The 27,323-nt window shown below is 46.3% G+C and overlaps 2 protein-coding genes across 2 annotated transcripts; both read right to left on the bottom strand.

Annotated features, from left to right (window-relative positions):
* Nucleotides 1–13,893: 13,893 nt before the first annotated feature.
* On the bottom strand, nucleotides 13,894–17,337 carry LOC123054877 (G-type lectin S-receptor-like serine/threonine-protein kinase At2g19130). The gene is made up of 2 exons (XM_044478752.1): nucleotides 16,788–17,337; nucleotides 13,894–16,696 (listed from the first exon to the last, which is right to left on the bottom strand). Exons 1-2 carry the CDS (start codon nucleotides 17,219–17,221, stop codon nucleotides 14,446–14,448), a joined length of 2,685 nt encoding a protein of 894 aa, XP_044334687.1. The 5' UTR covers nucleotides 17,222–17,337; the 3' UTR covers nucleotides 13,894–14,445.
* Nucleotides 17,338–24,209: 6,872 nt separating this feature from the next.
* Nucleotides 24,210–27,323, bottom strand: LOC123050316 (sucrose transport protein SUT5). Its single transcript, XM_044473130.1, has 9 exons — nucleotides 26,930–27,323; nucleotides 26,734–26,799; nucleotides 26,347–26,445; nucleotides 26,042–26,225; nucleotides 25,844–25,946; nucleotides 25,504–25,762; nucleotides 25,019–25,393; nucleotides 24,801–24,917; nucleotides 24,210–24,705 (listed from the first exon to the last, which is right to left on the bottom strand). Exons 1-9 carry the CDS (start codon nucleotides 27,146–27,148, stop codon nucleotides 24,535–24,537), a joined length of 1,593 nt encoding a protein of 530 aa, XP_044329065.1. The 5' UTR covers nucleotides 27,149–27,323; the 3' UTR covers nucleotides 24,210–24,534.

The raw sequence follows: 27,323 nt of genomic DNA, 5'->3' as shown, positions 1-27,323 counted from the left end.
CTCCATTAACCAAACTCAAACTGTTGATGATACCTTTTTAATCAAACAAAGACCGCAAGATACACAAGTGGGAAAACCATGCAGATTAAGATATAATAGACATGGCAGTTAAAGAAAATGGTACTATATCAAGATAGAACTTCAACAGACCTACCATCGACATGATTTGAATAGTGGGGTAACTATTTTATCCAGATATGAGGCTGAATCATCACTCACAGTAGAGCCCTTTTGCAGGTCTGGCAAACTCAAACTCTTGATGACACCTTTTTATTCAAACAAAGACCGCAAGATACACAAGTGGGTAAACCATACAGATTCAGATATAATAGACATAGCAGTTAAATAAAAAAGTACTATATCAAGATAGAACTTCAATAGACCTACCATCGACATGATTTGAATAGTGTGATAATAATTTTATTCAGATATGAGGCAGAACCATCACTAGTAGTAGAGCCCTTTGCAGGTTTGCCTTCAGATGAATCAAGAATCCCATCCAGCTCCTTTGCCATATGAAAATATAAGGATCATTAAGCCCATCACATTATAATATTTCTAAACAAATACAGAGGAATTATCCCCCCCCCCCCCCCATCACAAAACATGTTCAATCACAACACGGAAGGAGCAAAGCCTAAGTTTTCCCTAAATAAAAGTTGGTTTCTCAGGGATACAAGTTTGATTCCATTGGACAATAAATCAAAAATATGGTCTAAGTTTGTACATAGAACTTAACAGTAAAGATCTACCAAAACAATCTGCTTCACAAACTTTTCCGGTCAAGAGCAAACAATTGTGAGCCCCATAGCAAACAATTGCTTCAGGATGGTACAAAGCTACAACATCAGTAACACACTAGACATGGCCAAAGATGCAATAGCTATGCAAAAACTACAACCTTGTAGTTGTCCAGAACTTTGCCAGAAACCATATTTCACAACCCTCCCATCAATTTTCTACAAGTTACACAGGAGATGGAGATAGTTGAGTTACTAGGGGACTACAAAAGTTGCAGATCGAGGTAGTTCCAAAGTTGAAGTTACATGAGGCATCTACAATTTGATGATAGGAAAAGTTCTTAGAACTGGTGATTTACAACTCTGATTTACTGGTGTTATATCTAGAGTTGCGTGGCAAACCGTAGCATGTGAGGGATCATATACTTTGGAAGTTGGTTGACTAAGATACATCATCCAAGCAACAGATGGACACAACACCTCCATAGTGCATGCCCATCGAGCAGAGAAATATCATCAACATTGGCAACAATCAGCCAGAACTAAAACATAATCCAGTGAATCATCCATGTAAGTGAAATAGCATGTTCTTCATCCATGTAAGGTAAAACAAAGACAGGGATCATACCAGTAGCTAGTAGCTACGGGGAATCGAACAAGAAAGGTAGATAATCAAGCCGAGGATTCTTCAAACTATCCTTGCAGGCTTTGACTACATGCCCGTGATCCTGAGTTTCACAACTACAATCACAACATGGAGCTTTTAATAATATAATAGATGTAGGAGAAACAAGATTGCAGCATCCTCCCGTACGAATGTTGACAAAGAAATTAGGTGTACAAACAAACTTATATCATGAGGGTCCCTATTGCATCGCATCAACCGTCACCCATAGATGCCCATAACAGTTTAAAAATTAGGAAACACAACAACTGATGAATAAAATCTTGAATTCAAGTTGCACTGACAAACAGATAATAAGTTCACGGTGTAGGAACCATGGTGAGAAACAAACACCGCTATGGCCCACAACCAGTCTTACTGCTTTTTAAGCCAGCTGGCAGTCAAAGGGATTAGTACATCCCTTTTTTACATTTTTTAGATGAAGTTTCATGTCATCTTCTGCACAGTTAGTCAAAACAAGTGATGATTTCACATCCTTCCTAAATACTTAGGATTCCTACAAATAAAAGATTCCCATGTCTAAGTTATCTCTTTTGGAAAGAGGGCACCTCTGTCTAAATCATCTCCTTTGCAGAGAGGGAACAGAAAAATCATCAAGGGAGAGAAACATTTCAATTATTCTTTATCTTAGAATCATTAAAAAGACAGACAGGATCAATCAAGCATGTGTGTGTGTGTGTGTGTTGTGTGTGTTGTGTGTGTGTGTGTGTGTGTGTGTGTGTGTGTGTGTGTGTGTGTGTGTGTGTGTGTTGTGTGTGTGTGTTGTGTGTGTGTGTGTGTGTGTGTGTGTGTGTGTGTGTGTGTGTGTGTGTGTGTGTGTGTGTGTGTGTGTGTGTGTGTGGCAGGAAAGACCTCCCAATACTTTGGCATGCCATCCTCAAGGGATATCTTTGGGAGAAGCAGTGAGTTTGCTTGGGGCAAACTCTGTGCAGAACCGATAGCAACTCATATCAAGCATTGGGCAATGCCTCTTCCCGTCAAAGCACGCACAGGTTAGAGAGGCGTCCAAAATGCCGGCCTAGAGAGAGCTGGGAGGACAAAAAAGGGCCCGGTTGAGCTGCGTAAGCTTTGCATCTTTCTGTACTTGTGTTACTACTATCTTATACGTGTTTCTCAAAAAAAAACCTAGAATCTTACGCTAAGAAAAAGGTGCGTGCTACTCCTCCGTTTCAGAATATAAGATGCATCATTTTTCAGGAAACCAAGATTGTAGGATATAATATGAACGTCTGAAATACGAATTAATAAGATATAAACATATTTTTCATGATGGATCTAATGATATAAAATTGGTATTGTAGGTATTGATATATTTTTCTAAAAACTTGGCCAAATGTGCACGTGTTCGACTTCTGAAAAAACTAATATATCTTATATTTGAAATGGAGGGAGTATCTCTCAAATAATCTCAAAAAACAAAAGATAAGTATATATCAGCATTTGAGTTCTTGACAAAAATAATAATTTGTAGTGGTCTTCAAAGAAAGTTAGTCATCAGACCATCAGCCAGGAGAAACAAGGGACATCATGGATAAATAATACTGAACATTCTTTGCATTTTTTCCCGATCAATATATTTGTCGTTCACATCAGAACAAGCAACCCGGAGTGTTGCTGCAGAAATTGGTAGCAATATATTGTGACAAGATTCGGTTTTGATGGAATATGAATATTTTAACTGATAAAATGAGAACTCAAACTGAATTATATTTGAATATTTTACATTTGTAAAATATTTAATGAATATGAATAGTATAATAGAATCGAAATGGCTACGCCTTTTGTCGAAAAAGGCTTTCGCCCCGCTTTATATATAAAGCACCGACCATACAAACACACCGATACAAACACACGCCACCACCGCACACGACACACACCCAAGGCAAATATTTATGCCCAGATCGTATGTTTGTATGTTAAAGTAAAGTAGTTGGGTTTAACTCTCTTTTTGCATCGGGGATTAACTATTTAATTATATACGATAACAAGCAAAATTATTCCAGTAAAAGAACATACATGTAAATTAGATGAGTGCAAGTGTTTTTTTTCATGGACGGGTGCAAGTATATAAGAGCATTTAGATCACTAAATAGTGACCTAAATGCTCTTGTATTTGTTTACAGAGAGGGTACTAGAGAAGTTACAACAGGCTGCAATACATTGCTGTAATATTAAAGAACGTAATGGTAAGAATACTCTGCAACGCATTTGCCCTCACGCGAGGAGGACTAGTGTGGACGATGCGCATCCTTAGCAGCCTCCACCACCGTAAACAATAACGACGGGTTGGGCCTTGCGTTTCTTTTTGCGCTTGGCGTCTGACTCGTCCGCCCCGTCGGAGCAGCTGAACACGGCGATGGCGACGACGGCCACGACGGCCACGAAGACGAAGGCTAGGCCGATGACATTGCCAGGGGCGGCGAAGCCCTTGGTCACGGCAAGATCCAGCATCCTAACCATTGCTGCGAATTGGATTGCGCCTCTGCGACTTGCGCTCTATGGCTCGTTGGTGAGATGGGAGAGGGTGGTGGCGGTCGACCAGTATTTAAAGTCTTGGGATCGGAGCAAGAAGCAGGGATGGGATGTCAATTGGTTAACTACTTCGTTTACCAAAATACCGCACAGCAGGAGTAGACTCGTACGTAGTGGTTTGCTGGTCATTGGTCAAGGCTTTGCTTGCGGCGCAGTGAACAATCATATTGTACTTCATTGGTTCATTAGACCGGAAATGGTGTTCTCAGGCGCCAGCAGGAGAGCTAGGCGTGGAACGGATGCTGGACGGTGAGTCTCAGACGCGGAAACGAATGATTAGTCCGCTGAGAGGTTGCGCGGCAAGTTCGTGTTGGTCAAGGTCGGGCACTCGGGTGGTAGTTTCGTGCAGTAGCTTGCATGCAGCGTGGGACTGTACGGACGGGTCATGGTCTCACGGAGGTTGTGGCCGGGACGTAACCTCCAGCTGCTTTGTGCGACCAATCAAGGGTCACTCCCCACGTGGCCTAGTGACCAGATTTTCTCGTGACTGATGTTGCACACGACAGCTGGACGATAGTGTGACGTGTGGCTACTGCGTCATCTCACACATGGCCGACTTCGTACGAGCGCAAAACATGTTACACAAACCCGAGGACGTACGCAAGCTAGCGGAGCCATAACCTCAAGCACAAGCCATAGGATTGTGGAGCAGAGCTTGCACGAGAGCAAAATGTCTTCCCGAATATCATCAATAACAGGGTCGTCTTCCAAGCTCTGCTTATGAATCATCTTCACGAGTTCCGCAACCGTGCTGATCCACCCTGGGCGAATATCATTTTGGAGACTTTTAGTATTATAAAAACTCATTGCCTAATGACAGAATGGTGGGATCTTTCTAGTGAAAACCTATCTTGAAGCTATTGCCTGTATACAAGCAATTTGCTTCCTGCCAAGTTGGGCATGGTAACACGAGAGTGGATTTTTGGAACCCGGGTGTATTGGAGGACCTTATTTTAAATACTTTGAAAATCACATTTAAGGTTTCAAAAAATTCTGAAAAAAAATTCTATGTGATCGTATGGATGTATATTACACATGTGTAAAGTTTGGCGATGAAATAAGTAAATATGCGACCTATACAAAAACGACAAAATAGTGATTTCCAAATAGTGAATAATGCATGCACTGTTCATCTTTCTAAAATCATGATTTTGTCATTTTTGTGTACTGACATAGTTGCTTATTTCAGCATCAGAATTTACACATGTGTAATATACATTCATATAAATATGTTGATTTGTTTTCAAAAAAAATTGGAACTTCAAAAAAGTATTTTGGCACAGTTTAAAAAATAGGGCTCCAATGCACCCGGGTTCCAAAGTGACTTTTTGATGGTAACACTTCTTTTCTGGCAGGACAAAAGGCTGGACTACCTGAACTTCAATCTTTCACTTCTAGTGAGAACATTTCACTACAAAGAGTAATGCAACTTGATAAGCTGGAAGATATTTTCTATAGACCCCTGAAATGCTCTAGAGATATTTTTTTCGTAATTTTTTCTCGTGGCGGAAACCACCACCACCTTTGCCTGGAGGGCTTTGCCTAGGCGTGGATCTAGCACCTACGTCTCATTGTGCATCTTAATTCCTACATTTTTTTCCATAATTATTGCTCTCTTTAAGATACTCGATTCTTTGGAAACTCATGGGTATTTGCCACTTCCTGTTTACTTCTCTGCAAACATACAACATTCACTCTGTCACATTTGGCTATGAATAAATTCTCTCCAGTAACTATTTGTTTTTATGTGTGGTTCCATTGACAGCTCAAATGCTAAAGCTTATAAATATTATGCCGATCCCATCGCGTTGATTATAAATTAGGGTTGTTATACTTCCCAACGAAGACCACACGATCCACTATGCTTGTGGGTTATCAATGAGTAGCTAGGGGCACTCGTTACTGATGTGAACTTACGAGTGACGAGCGAGACACCCATCACTGATAACCACTTACTAGTGGCTAGTTACCACTGATCGGTGTATTGCTTGCCACTAATAGGGCTTTAGCACATGTCACCGGTAAGCCCTTCAGCAGTAGTGGGGAAAATAATGTTATAATCGACAAGAAGACACAGATATCACTTCCTTGCAAAGAACTACATGTTCATTCTATCGATTCGGGCAACTAGACCTATGATCTGTAAATCCACGTCCCATACATGACGACAGTGAAACCCATAAGAGCCAATAAAGGATGTTATTGTCAGGAGAAGTCACGAAGAGGTTTTGTCTTCAATATCAACAATGCATATTTGAGTCCTTTTTATTCACATAAACATCTTTTTTTAGTTGGTTCACATAAACATCTTAGGACTCAGTCCAAAGGATTTTCCTTTTAGATATTTTCTTTGTAGGTTTAGAGTCACTACTTTTTTCGTTACACAGGTGGTCGACTTGTACATCCACTACCCCAACCAAAAGTGCTAGCCTCACTTCCTTAATATTGAAATATTTGTGATGAAAAACAATTTATAATATAATTTTAAATTTCTGGCAACATATGCATATACACAAATAACAATACAAGTTGCATCTTGAATACTAATTCGGAAAGCATGGAGTAAATGAGAGAAGGCATCGAGTAATATGAAAAATATATGTGAAACTACTATTTATCGCCAAAATGTGAATATATATATATATATATATATATATATATATATGAAACTATAAATATATTTTTAACAAATGAAGACAGTTCCTTCGCATATGTGAGGGCCACCATACTAGTTATATCATGAGTTCATGGCAAGCAAAACTGTTTGAACAAACAAAAAATACACGCATACACAATACACAAGTACAAATATTATAGATCCTAGAAAAGTTACAAATATTATCGACAACATGCATAAAATCTTCTTATGTATGATAGAGTTTCCTTAGCAGCCCCCACCGGGCAGTCCACCCCTAACATGGCACCACGGCTATGGGTCTCACCCTGACGGCGTCCTCCGACACCGGCCTCGTCGCCTACTCCGACGCCGACTGGGCTGGGTGCCCCGACACTCGGCGCTCCACCTTCGGCTATTGTGTCTACCTCGGGCCCTCTCTGATCTCGTGGTCGTCTAAACGACAACCCACAGTTTCACGATCGAGCGCCGAGGCCGAGTCGTACAGGGCTGTGGCTAACGCCGTCGCGGAGTGCTTCTGGCTACGACGGCTACTTCAGGAGTTGCTATGTGAGATTCTCAAGGCCACAATTGTCCACTGTGACAACGTCTCCGCGGTCTACCTCTCTGCCAACCCTGTTCATCATCGCCGGACGAAGCATATTGAGCTCGACATCCACTTCGTCCGGGAGCACGTCGCGTTTGGTCGTGTTCGAGTTTTGCACGTGCCAACCGATCAGCAGTTCGCCGATGTCATGACGAAGGGACTACCTACCTCGACTTTCGAGGGCTTTCGGTCCAGTATTTGCGTCACCGGCGACGCTTCGACTGCGGGGGGTGTTGAACATGTATTTACGTATATAGGTCCGGGTCTTGTATGCCGCACCTGTATATAAGTCCGGATCTTGTATGCCGCACCTGTAGTGTACATGTTTCCTTTTGTGTCTCGGACACAAGCTGTGACACCCCAAAATTTTGACCTTGTTTTATTAATTAAATTTTTGTTTTCTGGATTTATCTTTGATTTCAGAACCCCTCTTCTCTTCAATATTGTGGGTTTTTACCTCAAGTGGAAACTTTCCAAAAGTATTATTGGACTTGTATACTCTCTCTATAAAACAATTCTTTATCAGTGGATTTATTTGCATAATTGTTTTTCATGAGCTTTATCCTTTTAAAATGATTTTTCATAGATTTGGAGCCTCTGTTGCACAGCAACCATTTGATTAATGCATTTAAAATTTTCACCAAAAGTTGGGGATGTCATGTGATGTTTCCACATCACTTTTATGCAAAGATATCTTTTGGTTATTGGAGATTTTGAGCTCTACATCAACTTTTCAAGTCTGGTCCAGTAGGTATTTTTGCACTACAACCTATTTAAATATTCTTTTAAAAATTCTTCCAAGTGTTTGGAGATGTCAGTAGATGCACATGATTCAACTTTATGCAAAAACCCATTGGTATTCTTTGAAATATTTGAGTGAATCAACCTCATCTTCATTCTGCTCCAGTTTGGTGATTTGTACTGCAACCCTAATTTATTTTGCTCTAGTGCCCATGAGCTTTTTCCTGATTGTAGTCCTCCCTACAAAACCCTTAAGTCCAAGAGAGTGGACCCATTGGAGTATTTTTGGTTCATGAGATAATAGCCTTTAGTTTCTGCCCAAAATTGGTTTTCTCAAATTTTTGCACTAACAAGTTTTTGGTCTTGACCAACTAACCTTGCCACCCTCTTTATCATCTAAAGAGAATATGATCTGGAGAGTTTAGCCACCCCAAGAGTTGCCTAGATGCCCATGACATTCTGTCGAACACTTGGTGTGCATAGTCAGTTTTGGCATGATTATTAGTTTACACTGTGTACCTAATCCACTGACCCAGTAACCTTGTCCACTAAGATCCTAGCTACTCCTAACCTAGGTCTGCTAATTTCCAGCCTCACCCAAGCCCTGTGGCACGCATTGGCATTTTGCCGAACAGTTGGCGTGCACGCTCTGGGCGCGCCCAGAGCGCACATTTTGCACGCGCATGCACCGAACCGCCGCGTCTCGCTGCCGCCCACCCCGCGCTCGTGCTGACCCTTCCCGCTCGCAGCCGCCGTGCCCCGACCCCTCCCTCGCCGCAGAGCCGCCCTGGCCCCCTCCTGGCGCTCTACAGCGCCGCCACCGCAAGCCGCCACCGCCACCCCGACAACCTCTGCCCTGGACGGCGCCGCCCGAGCCACACCAGCGCGCCAGCTGCCCCCTGGAGCAGCTCGAGCTTATCCTGAAGCACGTCCGCTAGCGCCCGTCGCCGCCACGCGCCCCCAACTACAGAATGGCGGTTCGCCGGCGATCCTATCCACGGCCGCCGCGGAACCAACCTCGAACGCCTATATAAGGGGACCCCGAGCTCGACCAAGCACTCAGGCAACCTCGTTCTATCCCCCTAGTGCCCCCAACACCCAGCAATCGACGTCGGGAAGCTTTCCTCCCCGCCTCCGGCCGGTTCGGCCGCCGCCGCCCTCCGGTCCCGCTAGACGCCAACAGAGCCTCCCCAGCTCATCTAGTACCACCACCCGTTTCCCCTCGACCTCACGGAGCCGCCCAGCCTCTCAAACGCGACCCAGGACCACCATAGCTCGAAACCCCCAAACCACCCGAAGCCTCCTCCACCACGGAGCTCACCGCCGGCGACTCCCTCCGTCCCCACCTGCCTAGCGACCACCGGGAGGACCGCCCTAGAACCACGGATCCATCCCTGCCCTCCGGAGCCCGCGAAGAGCCGCCGTTCGCCGGCGTCGATCGCCGGAGTTCCGCCTCCGCTCAGGCAGAGGAAGAGGAGGGAGATGGGACTAGTCAAACCTGACCAGTGGGCCCGCTGGACCCACTGTCAGCGACCCAGCCCTGCCGATGTGTGTTTTAAGTGGAGGCGTATTTCGCAAGATACGTTTTCGCTAAACAGAAAGCGTAAGCCCCTCCGAAACGTTTTCTTTTTCTGTTTTATTTTAAAACAGAACTTTGACTGGCTATATCTTTTAAAATAAAACTCCAAATGAGTTGATTCTTTTTCCTACCTCTCTCAAATTTCATATAGTTTATTTTAAGATTTATTTCAAAAATATTTAGGACAACTTTTTGTACTGTTTTTGAAATATGTGTTATTCGAATATTTTTCAAAATAGGATTTTGGAGAAGAAGGCAACCTTCCAAAAGTGCACCCCCACATGCATACACTTGAAGGCAAGCATTCTGAACTCTGGCATAATATTTTTTGTTGTTGATACGGTTACAACACCACCTTGACTTGGAGCATACGTTATGTGACGATAAAATCATACGCATGAATGCATAATGGAGATGCCTTGCTGTTAGAAATGGACATGCTGGTGATAGTAATCATCCTCGTAAGTTTCTCATGCATACCGGAAGGAAGCCGGGAAAGTCGCGGTCTTGGGTAGACACGAGCTTGTCCCTAGTTCCTCGTCGAGACGAGTATGTCCGGTATGGCATGGTGAGGCTTGATGGGTGGTGACTTTATCTGTTATTGGAAATATATTTGTCATACGGAGAATACTTGGACCTCCTGAGTCGGCCGTAGATCGAGTCTTGTTCCAGTAACCCCATGCTTGTTTTCGTACTACCACTTGTCCCTGCCGCAGGTAGGGTACGGTTCAGTAGGTTGTCAACCCCTTCCTAGCACACACCGTACAGAGAGGCCATGGTGGAAGATACCGGATGCATCCGGTAGGCATGCCACCTGGTCCAGGGGCATGGGTGTTTCCGGTTGGGACCGAGAGGGGGGCGCCCCTTAGAGCGCGCGATATAAATTTGATCCCATGCTACGTCGAGGTTGTAGCCTCCCCACTTAGAGTTTTGCTTGACAGGTGTCGTGGGTGATTCCAGACACCGGTAAGTTAAGCTGGTGTGTGCAGGTCAGGCGTGTTTTCAATTAAAAGGCCGTAGGCGGAATTAGTCCCGATGGACTAAATAAATCCGTTACTCGTGGGTAAGGAGTACACCCTCTGCAGAGGTTAAATCTATTCGGATAGCCATGTCCATGGGAAAGGACTACAGTCTGAGATGGGTTTAGTGACGGTCTTCGGATGGAGAAACGGCTAAACTAGATCATTGATTATGACCTGTGACATATGAGGATTATGATTATTATTACTGTGGACTAACCATTTACATTATTTGAATTATTGAGTATCCCTGGGACGGTTCTACCTCCTGGATACTCACTGCGATTATCCTCTTATAAGCCCTTTATGTGGTGTCGCATAGACGCCCGACTGTGGCATGCTTGCTATTTTCTTTATTTATAAGCCCTTTATGTGGTGTCGCATAGACGCTCGACTGTGGCATGCTTGCTATTTTCTTCATTTATAAGCCCTTTATGTGGTGTCGCATAGACGCCCGACTGTGGCATGCTTGTTATTTCTTTTATTTATAAGCCCTTTATGTGGTGTCGCTCAGACGCCCGACTGAGGCAGGTATTATTTTTATTTTCCTTTCGAGGCGTCGCTTCAGACACTCGATCGATACATTCTATTCCTACTCCCGTATTGCATATCCATATTTTACCCGCATGCGTGCATCATGGATTTCGTTTATTTCGTGGCAGACGTTATGATCATAGAATATTTCGGAGCATGATTATCCCTTGTTAGATTATACCCGTGTTCATAATGTTTGCGAGTACATTCCAACGTACTCACTGGCTTGTCCCTGGCTATTGTCTTGGCCAGATTTCTCGCATGGAGGGTAGCATTGCGATGACAGCCCCGGAACCTACGCAGTGATGATAGCAGCCTCGCGAAGATAGGAGTTATCCTGGTCAGCTATTCTTGTGGGAAATGGAGTCCCCTAGACGCAGATGAACCACAAACCGCTTCCACCATCAACCACTAGAAACCAAGTGTTGTACTCATAGGTCACAATGGTCTTGTACCACATATGTTGTTCTTTGCTTGGAATTTCTGTATCAAGTTGGTGCCTCATCAGCTAACAGTAATCCTGGGGCTGGTGAGCACAAGGGCCATTTTTTAAAAATTAATATCCCGAAAAACCGGTCCATTTCGGTTTCGGTTTGTGCCGGTGGTGTTGCTAAAGAAGCCAGAAGGTGCACGCACTTGATACTTCGGAGAGAAAGATCAGGCAGAGAGAAAGAGAACGGGAGGTTGGAGTCAGAGATAGAGAGGAGGAGTTTTGGATAGTGCCGCAAAGGATAAGAACAGGTGGCACCGGGTAAATAAACAAGAAAAATAAATCAAACTCAAAACTCTCAACTTTAAACTGCTTTAGTTCTCAAGTCATGTACTTTTTTTAGAAAAGGACAAGTCATGTACTTAGATTTAAAACTCTCAACTTTAAACTGCCTCGGTGATCGGTGAACTATTATAAGACCTTTTATATACACTACAGTAGATCACTAAGTTACATAACAACGTGGGTATTTCTAAAAAAAAAAAGCATAACAATGTGGGTAGAACTGTGTTTCTGGCTCTGCCTCAAGAACGATGACTTTTCTTAGCAGCCTCCTCCGCCCCCGCCATCGCCTCCCCCGCCCCCTCCGCCACCACCACCGTCGCCTCCGCCCCCACCGTCCCCATATCCGCCGCCGTCATCCCCTCCTCCGCCGCCATCGTCCCCGCCTGCGCGACGACGTCTGCGCTTCTTATCCGCGGGGCGCTTCTTGTGGCCGGCGCAGCCAAACACGGCGATGGCCACGATTGCAACGGCGGCCACGAAGCCGAAAGCCAGACCCACAACGCTGCTGGGCGCGTAGTGCGCCGAGCCAGCAGCGAGACCCAACGCCCGCACCATCGTAGCTGCTCGATCGAGCTTCTTGATTGATTGATTATCTGCCAGCTTCTTGTATTTATAGGCTTGTGGGCTGTGCTGCAAGCAGAGAAATGTCAGCCGACGACTCCTTCAGTTGCTCTGTTCTTCACTCCTACGTAACCGGGGAAGTCTTGGAGCGTCGCTGTACGTGCCACGTTGATTGCAACGGCGTTGATTGGAGTAGTTTAGTGGCTATTTTATTAGGGGCGGTTGAATAATATAGCTGCTGGAGAAGTCTTGGACGCGTGAAGGAGTTGTCAGTTCAGACCTCAGACTTCAGAGCTTGCACGTCACCTTGGATTCGAGCTGACCAATTACTAGCCAGTAGTTCCGTAACAATGTCCTGGCCTTCCAATATCTTTACTTCTGAAGCCAGTCAAGTACCTGCATCAAACTTGCAAGTGTGTGATGGTGGTTAATTCTACAGAATGTCAAAAATAAAGCAACTTAGGCAGGAACCAAACTGGCAAGCTTTCCCCCCTATAGTATTTCCATGTTTAGGACAAAGGAAATATATAGCATAGCACCCAGAGAGTACAATACGATGCATCCTCTACACTGACAGAATACGAAAAATGGCAAAATACATAAATTTGAACATACCAGGCGATTATACAGCTTACGCAGTCTCTTGACTAGGTACAGTCCGAAAACAACTATTTAATCTGTACCTCGCATCTTGCCTAAGCAAGGTAATATTAGTAACCTTCATCCTCTCTTATGCTCCTTATTTCCCTTGGTTGTTCGTGGCTTTGTGCTGAAGCTGAATGGTGCTTTGGCTTACAGTGGAGACGTTCAGCTAGGTTCAAGTGTAGTTAGGTTCATGCAGAGGATGCGTACCCTTAGGTTCGTGCAGAGGTGATTCTTTTCATTGACAGTAACAACTATTTTTGGTTGAAAAAAAACAGTAACAACTATTTAGTCTGCACTGTTTTTAGTGAGGATGAATTGCTGCAGCCTTTTGTCTCAGCAATTTAGTACGAGCGTGTAAGCACAGTGCAATGCAGTACCTTGAGAAGCTTGTGCTTCATGCTTCGTTCCAGATGCCTATGCCTCCCAAGGTAAACATGACCTAACACAGTACATAAATTCATCAGAAGTTCAGAACATATGCAAGCAGTACAAAGGGGGGAAAAATGCCGCAATCAGAAGAGAAACAGTTGTTTGCTGCTGGTTGGAATCTTTACCAGATTTGCAAATTTTAGGATGCTTATTGAAACCCAAGGCGTTGTCTTCACAGTAGGAGGATGCTTCTTCGCTGTTTTGTCAGCATGGACTGAAGGAGCCAGAGCACTTCTGTGCTCTTCCTAAGTTCCTAACAGGGTTATGAATGTCAATGTCATCTTTACGCAACACCTTCTCGTCTACTGTGGTTGTTTTCTTCTACGGGTTTGTTATAACCTCATGATTAGCAAAGTTACTTTGGAGCATTAACAATCTATAGAATGAAATAACAGTGGCAATGCATTCCTTGTTTATGTAACATGGTGAATCTGAAATAAGAGCTCTATCATCACTACAATCTCCAAGAAACTTACAAGGAAAACATATCCTCAAAAGAGAAGGCCATAACAGAAAGTTCAGCACACATCGAGTGAATTTATATGTCGACATAATCAACATATTACATACTGTCATATCAGCTTTGGCCGTCTTCAACCTGGATTCATTCTATCATGTGTACCCTTTTTTTCCTTCACAGCCATGCCAGCATTGAAGCCTGCCGCACATTTCATCAAGCAAGTGTGGGGCCAGGCTGCCGGTGCCATGTCAGAAGGTCACATCCTGGAGTGAGCATGAGGCACGCCCAAGCTATGTGTGCTCTCGATGAAGAACCAGTAGTGGTATACATATAAATCGACAGCTTCCTTCGATGTAAGGATTTAAGGATATATATCGAACTATCCAATCAACAAAACATACACATATTGGTAGTTCTGCCATATTTTGCTACAATGCTTGCCTTTATTTCTTCCACTCGACATTACTACAACTTTAAAATTTGCTGAAATTAACAAAGATTATTAGCATCGACTGTGAATTTAATTACACTGAATATGCAGCACCAGGTTGCGCCGTTATAGCAGCAAGCAGTCTTGGCATCGGGGGCACATCAATTTCCTGCAGACCCTCGAGAACCCGGACCACTTCACCCATCGTCGGCCGATCAAACTCATTATCTTGAATGCACCAACATGCAACTTTGCAAACCCTTTCAGCCTCTTCCAAATTGAAGTCACCATGCAACCGTGGATCCACCAAACTCTTCACATCTCCCCCATGAAGCTTGTTGATGGCTTGCACAGGGAAATATTCAGCGTGGTAACTGGTGCTGCTGCTAGTGTTGTGTGTTTCAGGTGAATTCCTGCTTCCGGATATGATCTCCATCAGTACCATGCCGAAGCCGTAAACATCGATTTTTGGTGTAATAGCAACTCCGGTAAGCCACTCTGGAGCAAGATAACCTTTGGTTCCTCTGAATGTGGTCAGAATTCGGCTAAAATCCCTTCCAACAAACGCTGCCAATCCAAAGTCTGCAACTTTGGGAGCAAAGGATGCGTCCACAAGTATGTTTTCTGGCTTAACATCACAGTGTATGATGCATTCGCGGCAACTCTGATGCAAGTAGGACAACCCTCTGGCAACTCCTAGGGTAATCTGATATCTGGTGTTCCAGTTTAGGACAGCAGCATCAGCATTATTGCTCTTCTTAAATAGATGACTATCAAGAGACCCATTGAACATGTGCTCGTACACAAGTAATCTGTGATGACCTTCGCAGCAGAAACCAATCAATTTGACTAGGTTGATATGTTGGATCAGTCCAATTGAGCTCACCTCGGCCCTGAATTGCTTCTCTCCTTGATTGGCACCATCAAGCTTTTTCACTGCTATGGTAGTCTTCGAGTCACTTAACACTCCCTTGTATACAGAACCAAAACCACCTCCTCCCAGCTTTTCGGAGAAGTTTTTAGTAGCACGAACTAAGTCAGTGTATCTGAAGGCTATGATCCCAGCAGAACTACCTTCATTGCTGTACAAAGGCAAACCACACCACTTGAATCTGTTCCTCCAAATCAGTAACAACACCATGAGCATTAGTAACCCAAAACCAATAATACTTGCAGCGGTAACAGCTCCAACGTTTGGTTTTCTTTTGTTCTTCATCAAACTTGGCGGCAAATCTTTGGCGGCAAGGCGGAGGTATAGAACATCTTCAGAAGTATTATCAATGCCATCATTGCGATTTACACTAAGCAATTCCCCATGCCAGACAGAGCATCTGCTGTTGCTATAGGAATAAGCAGTGCAGGAGCAGGAACTGAGACAAGCTTCTTCACATTTGCTCTGTGTGGTAACAACGTCTATGCTTTGTGGGTTGTAGGGTAACGTAACATGAGCAATGGGGTTGAATATATCTGTTGAACTTGTCATGTTTTTGTTGTTACTGCTAGTGTTGCAGTGTAACGGTGTATTTCTGATGCACCCTCCTGTTCGATCATTAAACATCCAATCCCGCGGCGACTTCTGAGAGAAGCTCCCCATACAGTCACAGAATGGTTGTGCAGTGCCGTTGCATACTGTGAAAGCTCCACAGGTAGCGGACGGAGTGCAGGCATCGGCGGGCTGGGCATATATGGTTTGCCAAGACTGGCTGGCTTGCGACCAAACATTCAGCTTTATCTGACCAGAGATGTCAAGTGAGACAAATGTGGAAGATGATTCATCTGGTGAGGTGTACATGTAGTACTCCTCTTGGTCGTTATCAACATATGCTGGGTTAATCAAACCTTTGGTCCGTGGATCCATATCCAGAATGGACTTGAGTATTGGTATAAGCTTCAATGATGATGTTTTGGAGGATGCCCAATGCCAATACACCACTGAGGGGTTTAGGCGCTTGAGGACGACCTGTCCGCTGATGTCTAGTTCAACGCTGTATGAGCCGAGACCCGGATCAATGAGGCTCTTCTTTGAGACGCCCTTACGATTCAAACCAGTGATCTTGTTTCGGCCAACCTTGGCACCAGGAAGCACAATATCTGTTGGGTGATCGAAGCTCTGCCACAACGGTAGGTCCGATGATGATGGGCTCTCTGTGACTGTAAGGGCAAGGTTTCCACTGTTCAAGAGAACAGCAGCAGTAGCAGTGGTGTTTATGCTGCTGGCTTGTGTCCTATTATTGACAATGCGAGTGGACCAAACTACGGAATCATTGTGTACGATGACAAGATTGCCATCGCTTGATATCTGGAGCTGTGTTCGGTTGAGGCTGGGGCCGGTGATGGGCTGATCCCTATTGGCAACCCACACGACAGTAAAAACAGGTAACTTGTTGAACCATATGCCAAGGTACCAGCTGGAGCCGGAGGTGTTCTGGGACTTACTGATGGTGCCTGCTGCTGGCTGGAAGAAGCCGAGTGCGAACTTGCCGTTCCCCGAGACGAGCTTGCTGCCGCCGACGGCGAGCGACTGGCCCGCCGTCAGGGTGTTGGTTGCAGCTGCAGAGGAGGAGCACCAATGAGGAACGTGCAGAAGGAGAAGCCCGAGTGATAGTATGTAGAGGGGAGACATGGAGAAGAGTTTGTGTGCTCTGCTTTGATACTCGGAGGAAGAAGCCGATGTGTGTATAGAATGGAAGAGGACCAATAGTGTGAACAAGCAGATTGGCATGTTCAGCTGACTGATGAGGGCAGTCAAGATTGATGACTAGGACAGCAGTACTACGCATCCACTTGGGCTGCCACTTGGAGTGGGTAAGAGCACACTCGTTTGGAGGTATCTCTAGGCATAATACCAGGCAGTATTGCCATAAAACCATGTGCTAGCCAGCACCTTTTATGAGCTTCCACCAAGGAGTATTGCCATCATATAAAGGCAATATTGCACACCAAGGAGGAAGCTTCCACGAAGCGGCTGAATGGAGGACAGAGCCACCCATGGACGACCCATGGTCAAGGTCAAGTCAGTTATGAGCCTTCTACCAAGTTTTTTGCCTGCAGAGAAATTGTATTTTAGTGCGCTCTGGGAAATGCTCAGCCAACAAGCAATGGCCTGAATGATCACTGTATTGACCTAAACAAGAAAGAATACCTCACTTATTTGAGGGTTAAATTCAAATGTAATTTCAAAAAGATCCTTTTTACTAACCAACCCACAAACACAAATTTTTGTGTCGACGAATCTATTACAGATGCAAATTCAATGGATATCAATACAAAAGACCAACCTCACACAGTCACAAGGATGTAAGCTAACACATAAGAGAGAGCCAGCAATGAACACAAAAATAACCGAAAGAAACGGTGGCAGAAGCACTGATGTCAGAGTACCAAGCTCACCTCTTCAGGACTGAGACAAGCTATGGAACTGTCCCTCGGAGTGCTCATCGGACCAAGGTCTTCTTGTTCGACAAAAGGTCAGTGAACTGATTCCCCAATCCCTCCAATAAGCTCAACCAATCACCCGCTGTTGCGAAGGCACTCAGTTCTCCGCAAAGTCTTGTAAGTTGGAATGGTTAATCTGCAGAAGGTCAGAAGACAAGCAACTCAGGAACCGAACAGCTACGAAGCTTTTCCTTTGTAGCGTTTCCATGTTCAGACAAAGGAAATAAATCACGCATCAATGCATCTGAATCTGAAAGAACAGGATGGTTCCCCTTCTATATTGGCACCAATTGTACTAAACAGTGTGTGTTTTTTAGAAAGAAAAAATCAGCAGTCTGATGTAGAACAACACAAAATGTAATCCAATTGTGAAGAAATTGGTTCTACCCTGTCTAGATTGTGGAAACTTGAATTTCGAGCTCTAGTGTACTACTAGTCCATAACAAGTCAAGACTGTTTGCCAGAGTTGGACCTGCAGCCATTGCTCGGCTTGTAGAACTGGATCAGGAAGACCGCCGCCGCCGTGAACCGGGAAGTGAATAGATCCCGTGTGAAGACGGAGATTCTCCAGCTCGCCGCCCGAAGCTCCGACCTCTCTTCCCCTCGCCAGCCTCTCCATTGTTTCGCCGCCGCAAGCCTGCGTGCGTACCGCCTGCCGCGGTATCGCCACCACCTCCACTCCGCCACCGCCGGTGGTCGCCTCCCTCCCTCACGCTCTCTCTCTCCCCGCATGATTCAGGCCGTCGACGCCGCCGGCCACCGTGGCAGAAGGTCAGGTCAGGTAAGGTGCGGCGGGAGGGGCAGACTGAGTTCACGGTGATGGGAAATTTTTAGGATTGTTTACAGCCGTTGGATGTGAGGTAAATGCACTGGATTAAGGCGCGCTACGCTTCCGTCGACTGCCGCACGAGGAAAATCGGCCGCCTCCCTAGCCATTTGATTCGGTGAACGAGAGTCGTTGATCCGCTACCTGAGTCACCACAGAGGCACAGACCGTTGCAACATGAGCCGTTGTTGCCATCGCAAAATTTCCCTCACCTTCTTCACCTGGTCGGACCGCAACACCTCGCGTGTTTGGTCGAGTGCTTGCAACTTGGCCCGTGTTGTAAACTAGCCGGTATGTCTATGTGGGGAGGGTACGCCGTCCGATGAAAGTCATATCTGACGACAGCGGAGACGGCTGACACACGTCCAGTTTATAGGGTTGCTTGGGTGCGACGCTCTGCGAATAAGGTCGCACATGTTCTAGCTCCGGAAGGTCGCTGTAATTTGTTATGTAAAACTTGGTTCCATGCGGCTTCGGAGTGTGTGCTCTCAGAATTAGACGCAGATGGAGCTATAAACTCTGCATAAATAAGCATCAAGTTCCCCTAAAAAGAAAAGGACAGCGGAGACAGCCGACACACGTTCAGTTTTCATCCGATAAAGTCAAAGTGTTTACCATTAAACTAGCAAAACAACCCATGTGTTGCAACATGACATAAATATTTGGGTTAATTAGATAAATGCCACTCCAAATATGGTGATTCAGAAAAATGCCGCTGCAATTTTTAAACTTTGGAAAATGCCATTACAATTTTTGCAAACTTTAAAAAACGCCACTGCAGACTTTGAAAAATACCACTGAAAATGGCATGAAATGACATTTTTAAAGTTTGAAAATTGCTGTGGCATTTCTCGGAATCGCCAAATTTGAAGTGGCATTTATCAAATTAACCCTAAATATTTTAGCAGGTCAATATCAACCGTGTCAAACATAAAACTTTAGAATCCGCATGCACTTTAGATGGCATTTCTTTATTAAAATTTAAAGGTCATTGACTTGTGTAAAGTTAATTCACTCTTCCTCCCCACTTGTCAAATCCAAATTTGCCGCCATCATTAATGGCGCGTCTGGCTCAAAACAAATTACACTATATCTGTTCAACACTGTACATTTGAGATGATCGCGATGAATATAAACTACTTCCTCTGTCCTATAATATAAGAACAAAAATGAGAAACCCTATCTGGGTAGCTGCAAGTATAGCCGTACATCTCTTCCACTATATGGTCGAGGATTTAATCACATTGTTGTTTAGCCTCATCATCGCATCATTGACTTTCTGAAGCATCCTTAGAATGACTTGGTTTAACTCCTGAAATAGCATCCAGTGTTGACTAAAGAAATCTACAAAGTCACTACTCAAACCAATAAAAGGGAGAAGAAGGATGTACCAGACTTTCTTTCGGTAGCTCCATTGTGGAGGACCTATTTCAGTTCTTGCATCTTTAACTTCACTACTGTATTCACCCCACAAAGAAAAAACAACTTCACTACTGTATTCGGCTTTTGTAGCAGAGATTCAACAATCTTGTGCAGGTGTGCCCTCAGATCGGGGTGTCCTGGATCAATTCCATCATCAGCAGATGGTTCTATTGATTTGTGAAAATTATATATAACCAGGGTCAATGAAGATTTCTGGAAGACATATAATCCTAAACAACTGAGCCACGGTGAGTTCGTGGCCTGCCTTCCTTGCACAGGCGGGTCCCCTCGCATCCCCGGCAGCCCTTCCTCCCCCATCAAGCCACATGACGGCTCTAGCGCGGAGGTGATGAGGCTAGAAAGTCCCGGGGCTTCTCAAGGTGGGTACTTGTCGGCGCAGCTTCGGCACCGTCGACCTTGGACCTGCGTCTCTCTGGTGTCCATGGTTGACAGCGTCCTATGTCGGGCAGCTTCTGCCTCGGCGACCCAACAGCTACGTCCCTTCTAGCTTGCCTGGCTCACCGACGTCCCGGCGACTATGGCCTCGATAACATGGATCTGCATCCCACCAGTCCCTGTTTGTCGGCGTTGCTAATCGTCGTCGTCCCACCCCCTCGTCGTTTGCTTCGTCGCCTCCCCTACCATGTACGCCTCAAAGCCTCCCCTTTTGCTAGATCCAACGCTCGTGTGTCCAGAGGTGGTGGCACCCTCCAATGGCAGGTGCAACCCCGCCAATCCCCTTCCGACATGGTGGCTCCGACCAGCGTTGGCATCCTCATCCCCGACTCCAGATACGGCGGCTATGGGATTGCTCAGCTTGAGGGCTGGGAGAAATCCTTGCTCGGCTTGCTGGTGCTGGCAGCGGTGGCGTCTGCAGATGTCGTTTCGTCCTTGGAGGCGTCGTCAAGGCCCTCAGGTGCGCCCGACGACTTCCTTCTTGAAGGCGCTATGTTTGCTCGCTTGTAGTGTCCCTGGGTTCTGGCTTAGGCAATGCTGGAATTCTTGTTGGTTTAGCTTTGCCGCTCTTGGTTCAGGCTTGGTAGGTTTAGCTATGATGTATCCTCTATTCGGACCGAGCACCCCTTGTCTTTCTGCTCCAGACACTATGTTCATGCCTGCATGCATTCGTGTCATGTGTTGTACCCCTCTTTGTACTCATTCTATCCCTTCTATCAATGCAATGATAGACAAGCTTTGCATATTCGCGAAAATAATAATCCTAAACATCGCCAAATCAATAAACTTCAGTAGAGTTATGGTGGGGAGGAATTTAAATTGATAACCTTAAACAAAATCAAATAAAAGAGAATCCTTACTACTAGAGTTACATGTTTCGATATACAAGGACGACAAAACAATTCGAGATGTCGTACATGCAAAGAAGGTAACAGGAAAGTCAAATAGGGAATAAAACGTGAATTTATGTGATTTGCAACCCAAAAGAATTACTATAAGATGCAACGTTAAGGGTAGAAATTTCTGTTGGGATAGAGTTGATATCACTATTTTCTTTAGAAAAAGAACAAAACACAGCCATGGGCAAGTTCAACTTGTCGAGGTTTAGGTAAATAAACGGATAAGAGCAAGCCACAAAACAAATTATACCTTACCCTCTGCCCGATTCCGATCAAAGTTGTAGCCATCTCGATCATGACTTGTGTCTTCAGGCTTCAACATCCCAGCATCCATACTGCACAAAAAACTTTTTACATGAAATCTTCATTTAAAGTCGGTACGAGCGCCTCCCGCACCGGGAGGGAGCACCATCGCCGCCGCTCGATCTCCCTTCTCCGGCCACCTCCTCCACAACAGAGAGTAGATCCAGAACCCTCTCACCATCCTCCACAACAGAGAGTAGATCCAGAACCCTCTCACCATCCTCTCTCCATCCCATCCCGACCCCCGCGAGACGTTTCCTTTTTTCAAATGCGAATATAGGTGGGACGAAACAAGTGAGGCGAAAGGAACAAACGAAATGACAACCAGACCGACCATCACTACCATGGCCCCCATTTAATGGTCATTATTGTAGTTTGTCGATTGCTAATTTGTTCGCTTTGATGTTTTTCCCCGCTTATGCATAGCTTTGGTCCTATATGACTTTGCTATTTGCTGATGGGATTTTATGTGTTGGTGTTGGCTGTGTGCATCTTAGTTATGCAGAGGCCGGGTGTGTATTCATTGTGTTTGTATCCGCTTGATGCTTCACTATGATTCAATAAAATCCACCCTTTGTCGAAAAAATAGTAGAGGATTAATCTCTACCGTTAAAGAGGAGTTGGTAGCCTTGTCTTAACCTCCTCCCTCGGTTTTTGCCTCCCCACACCTCCTCTTTCACTTTGGTTTTCTTTTGGGTTTCTGGTAATCTCAACAAATGCCGAACAAAATAAAAACCAACGTAAATAAAGTAACTTAAAATAATCAAAACAAAATTGATACTTTCCAAATCCATGCCATGCATTAACTCAATCAAATCAAATAAAATTAATTATTACCAAAATCTCAACTCAATCAAACTTTCCTTGTTTTACCTACACACATGCCCAAATCAAATCAAATGTAACAAAACCTCAACAAAATTAAAACTTTCCTATCTTTCCCCTCCCTATACTCAAATTGAATTAAATCTTATCCAAATCTAGAATATGATGTGTAAGGTATACGTCGGACATGATCGACGTTGAACCACTAGAATATTTATGCCCCTGTTGCAACGCACGGGCAAATAGCTAGTTAATGTAGTTGATGTGCAAAAGCCCTATGATTACAATGGCAAAAGTAAGCGGTTCATCCGTATATTAAAAACCATAATCGATTTCAGATATTCATTATCATTAGAATTACAATTCCTTCGCAACAAAAAAAAACTGAATTACAATCCCATGGGAACTCGATCATACATACATAGGTTATTAACAGTAGTAAACTTAGATAGCTGGCTTTCAACACATACAGATTTAATCACTGAACTTAGGTAGCTGGCCAGGGGCAGGTACGTAGAACTTCGCTTGGCCGGAGCATACTTGCAATTAACCACAAGCGGCGGGGTAGTACTGTACACCTCGACCGCTAGTTTCCGGGGAAGACCTTGCGAGACGCGGCACCGGCGGCGGCCGGCCCTGCTACGTTTGCGGCGGCCGGTACGATGGGCGCCACGGCGGCGACGAGGCCAGGGGAGCAGCACTCGGGTCTACCATCACAGCAGTTGAGGCGGCAGCAGGGGACCGGCATCACCTGGCCGTCGCTCGGGGCCAGCGCCAGGAGCACCAGCAAGATGGTCACGCCGATCATCTTGGGAGCCATCGACGTGGTCGTGGTAGCCCTTTTGGCTCTCTGTGGTCTCGTGTGTCGGTGTGTGGTAGTGTGAGATGTGCTCGATCGTCCTGGTCCTTGGTCTTTATATAGGCCTGAGCAGAGCAGGGCTTCAGAGTTCCAGCTCCATCTTGCATGTCTCCGTTTAGAAGGGAAACCTAACAGCCTAGCTTCGGCATGTCACATGGCCTTTGTTTTGCTCGTTGCAGGAAAGCATATGCTGCTCATGTCTTAGTCTGGTGTGCCTGCCTCTTTGAAAGATGAAACGGACGCTGAGCTCATAAGTATGGTGTCTCTTTGGTTGATTCGTCCAGACTACTTTTGTGTAAACATAGGTGATGTTCAGTGTGCAAGGACTACTTTTGTGTAAACAGATTTAGGAAGATTGGGTGTGTTCAGTGTGCAAGGACTATTTTTCTTGTAGAAAAAAAGCAGTTTTGCTATATCTCGGGTGCCTGAAAATTTTCTTCGTGTCGTCACCTTTTCTAGTTCATTCCGAGCTCATCGGAGAAGAGGCAGTCCCACTATCTATCTTTAGGGGTGGGGGTGCAGAGGATAGCCGGAGAAGGCGGTTAGGGGTGGGTCGGAGGTGGTCTGCACCATTGGGGAAGAAGATGAACAGTGAAGTGGCTGGGAGAAGTGGCCGAAGCAGAGGTGAATTTATTTTCAGGCACATGGGGGTAGACGGTCACAAAAAAGAGGGAAGACCTTTTCTTGCAGTCAGCCTTTTTTGAGAATTTTTCTTGGGAGTCAAAGAGGAAGGTGTTTTTGTTCTTTCTTTTCCCTCGCTTTCTCTAATTATTAGCTGGGGCAAGAAATTTTGCCGGGCCGCAAGTTGGAAACACGTTTGAGCAAACAAAATATAATAATGTCTGGAGATTACTCTCCATGACGCGCAAATATATTAAATCGGTACAGATTACCAATGTTCATCTCACTTGAATTTTTTCAAGAGGTTCCCAGAACAACTAAAACATTGCGACCAGGGAACTCGTCTCGTCCTCTACCACTGCACTCCCAGAGTCCCAGTCCCAGCTAAAAGCATGACGAATGAACAAACGGCAGTGGAAATGAAAACAGAAACACGACCTTGGCTCACATATATATCGACATCAGCTAGCTAGAGAACAACTACTGTAGTTTGCAGCCCAAGTCCCCGCCGGGCTCTCCTCAAGATGTACCGCCATATCAGTGCCCTCCGGCCATGACGGCGGCGTTGGAATTGCCCCTTGTCTTGGGGAGCAGGATGAGCGCCAGGATGGCGCAGATGAAGGCGAAGGCGCCGCCGATGCCGAATGCCGGCGTGTTGTCCTTCCCGAAGGCCTTGTCGATGGGCCCGGCGGTGAGCGCGATGATCAACTGCACAAAGGGCAATGAAAAGAAACAGGTTAAAAGTCAGGCCCCAGTTAACAAACAGCCTGACGATCGAGTTGCCATGGCAATAGATTGAAAACCTGTGGCACGACGATGGCAATGTTGAGGACACCAATGGCGAGGCCTTGGCCTTGGCCATCATCCTCCTCCGCGGCAACGACCTCAGAAGCAACAGCCCATGGCACACTGAACAGCACCTGCACGAACAGCATTTTGAAAAAAGAATAGTCAGTGGGCATGCAAATTAAAGCAGATCAAATTAGATCAGCAGCAGGAGCCATGGTGCGTGTGGACTCACGGCCTGCGGGATTCCGATGAGCGCGAAGAGCGTGAGCGCGATGGCCTTGAGCTTGGGGTCGGGCCCGGTGAGGTTGGCGGTCAGGGCCGCGTTGTACCCCTTGGTGGAGATCAAGCCGACGACGACCATGGCCGTCATGATGCCGAACACCATGAAGTTGCTGATGGACCAGACGACCTTGGACGTGAGCTTGCGGCAGAGCTTGGGGATGAGGAAGGAGGTGGCCCCGAGGGTGATGGAGCTGAGGAGCAGGCCGATGGCGCCCTCGCGGACGCCGGCGTCGTAGACGGACGCCTTGGGCCCCTGCGGCACGCCGTGGTAGATCTCCCGGCCCATCCAGTCGGTGTCGTACTGGAAGAAGGGGAACCAGGCGAGCTGAAGAAAAACAAAACAGAGCGGCATGCAGGACAATGTCAGTCAGATCAACGGGTGCATGGCATGAAGTGAGGACGATCGGCGTGCAGTGCAGCTATAGTACTACGTACCCAGGTAATGGCCGTGACGGCGAGCACTTTGAACATGGAAGGGGGGAGGTTCTTCAAGCTCTTGAAGAGGTCGCCGAAGGCGGAGAGGCAGCCGCGGCCGGAGGCGGCCTGGACGTCGGCCTTGTCGAGCTGCTTCTCGCCGGCGAGGTACATGGTGACCGTCATGCTGATGATAATGAGGAGCACAGCGGTGAGGAAGGCGCCCTTGAGGTTTGCGCAAGCGTCGCAGCACGCCGAGGATTTCAGCCAAGGGAACCACCTGCAACCAACGGCGTCAGTCTCGGTCCGTCCACGCGGTAGATGACGCCCGGGAAGAGAGAAGAAGAAGAAAAGAACTTACTCGTGCCACTTGCCGTTGGCGCCGGCCGTGTAGCCGAGGACGTTGCCGATGGCCATCCACAGGCAGAAGACTGCCTGGCCGACGTTGGGGCCATGGTTCCCAGCTGCACGCAATCGAGCTCCTCTGATCAGTATATATGACAAGAAACATCGACATTGAAGGAAGGCGGCCGGAGCTTGAGCTGGCTTGAACGCTCACCGGAAAGATCGGCCATCATGGCACGAGCAGGCCCCTGGACGGTGTTGTTGGCGAAGTCGAGGAACCAGAAGCCAACAATGTAGATGGCGGCGGCGGCCCATCGAGGGCCCGTGCTCACGCTGCAGTGCTCCTTGGTGTCGCCGAGCGCGCGCCCGATGTCCGCAGAGAAGCCGATGAGGAGCACCTGCACGTTAGTTTGGGCCAATCAGCACAATTAATCGACGGCGTCAGCACAAGACTGGTTGCATTGACAACTTGAAGATGAAGAAGAAGAAAACGCGACGATTAATTTGGTGGTGACTTACCGAGACGCAGATTATGATGCATCCGACGAGGATGAAGGGCCGCCGCCGGCCCATCCTGGCGGTGCACCGGTCGCTGTAGTAGCCCACGATGGGTTGCACCTGGCCATGGCGAACCGATTAGCAAATCAATTAATTAGTAATGCCTTTTTTAGCCCCTTTCCTTTTTAGTGCATCGGGTTTGGTAGCCGGGAATAATGAACGGATATGAAAACGATCGATCCATTTCCCTTTTACTACGTGAATACAGCAGATTCGCTTACTGGCTACGTGCGTGTGGTAGTTTCAGATTTTCCAGATTTCGTGCCTTAACAACAAATTCTCATTCTTTTTTCCACCGAACATTGAAAAGGAAACTAGTGACGGGGATAAAACCGCAAGAAAACTCACCACAAATCCTGCGATGGGGCCGCAGATCCAGGTCAGGGAGACGTACTGGTGGGGAATCCCAAGTGTCTGCAACCCAAGGATGAACACGAGATGTCAGAGAAAAACAATCACAGCACGAAGAACAATGGTGAAAAAGAAGTATGAGACAAAGGGGATGGAGGAGCTCAACAAGGGGAAATAACCAGCATCCACGTACCTGGGAGTAGGGCGAGAGGAGGGAGAGCTGCAGCGCCCAGCCGTACTGGATCCCGCCGGAGACCATGCAGGCCATGAACAGCCGGAGGAGCCCCCACAGCTTCTTGTTGCCGTCGACATTGTTGCCGTCGCCGCCGCCCTCGATCTGGCGGACCTTCTCCAAGGACGCGGCCAGCTCGATCATGCTGGCCTCCTTGGCATCACTCCGGCCGTCCTCCATTGCCGAGGCGCGGGAACTGCTGGCTCTACGGGAAGACAAGTGGGCGTTGGGTGGCGAGGAGGAGCAGGGGGCGAGAGGCGTCGATGGATGGGACGGACGAGCAAAGCCCGAGGTTGAAGGGGGGTTTTAAAGAGGACGCGGCGTAAATCCCTTGCGCGTGGGTTAATGGCGGGTG

The sequence above is a fragment of the Triticum aestivum genome, chromosome 2D (genome assembly GCF_018294505.1).
Source record: "Triticum aestivum cultivar Chinese Spring chromosome 2D, IWGSC CS RefSeq v2.1, whole genome shotgun sequence".
In the NCBI taxonomy this organism is placed as follows: domain Eukaryota; kingdom Viridiplantae; phylum Streptophyta; class Magnoliopsida; order Poales; family Poaceae; genus Triticum; species Triticum aestivum.
This window is presented reverse-complemented; position numbering and strand designations above follow the sequence as displayed.

Excerpts from the sequence above, each read along its gene's own strand:
- LOC123054877 (XM_044478752.1), bottom strand. The coding sequence starts at position 17,221 with ATGGTTTTATGGCAATACTGCCTGGTATTATGCCTAGAGATACCTCCA. Across the intron at positions 16,697-16,787 it reads GCCAGCAGCAGGCACCATCA|GGATCAGCCCATCACCGGCC; the intron begins GTAAGTCCCAGA and ends GGTTGCCAATAG.
- LOC123050316 (XM_044473130.1), bottom strand. The coding sequence starts at position 27,148 with ATGGAGGACGGCCGGAGTGATGCCAAGGAGGCCAGCATGATCGAGCTG. Across the intron at positions 26,446-26,733 it reads GCCCCATCGCAGGATTTGTG|GTGCAACCCATCGTGGGCTA; the intron begins GTGAGTTTTCTT and ends CGCCATGGCCAG. Across the intron at positions 26,226-26,346 it reads GCATCATAATCTGCGTCTCG|GTGCTCCTCATCGGCTTCTC; the intron begins GTAAGTCACCAC and ends ACTAACGTGCAG.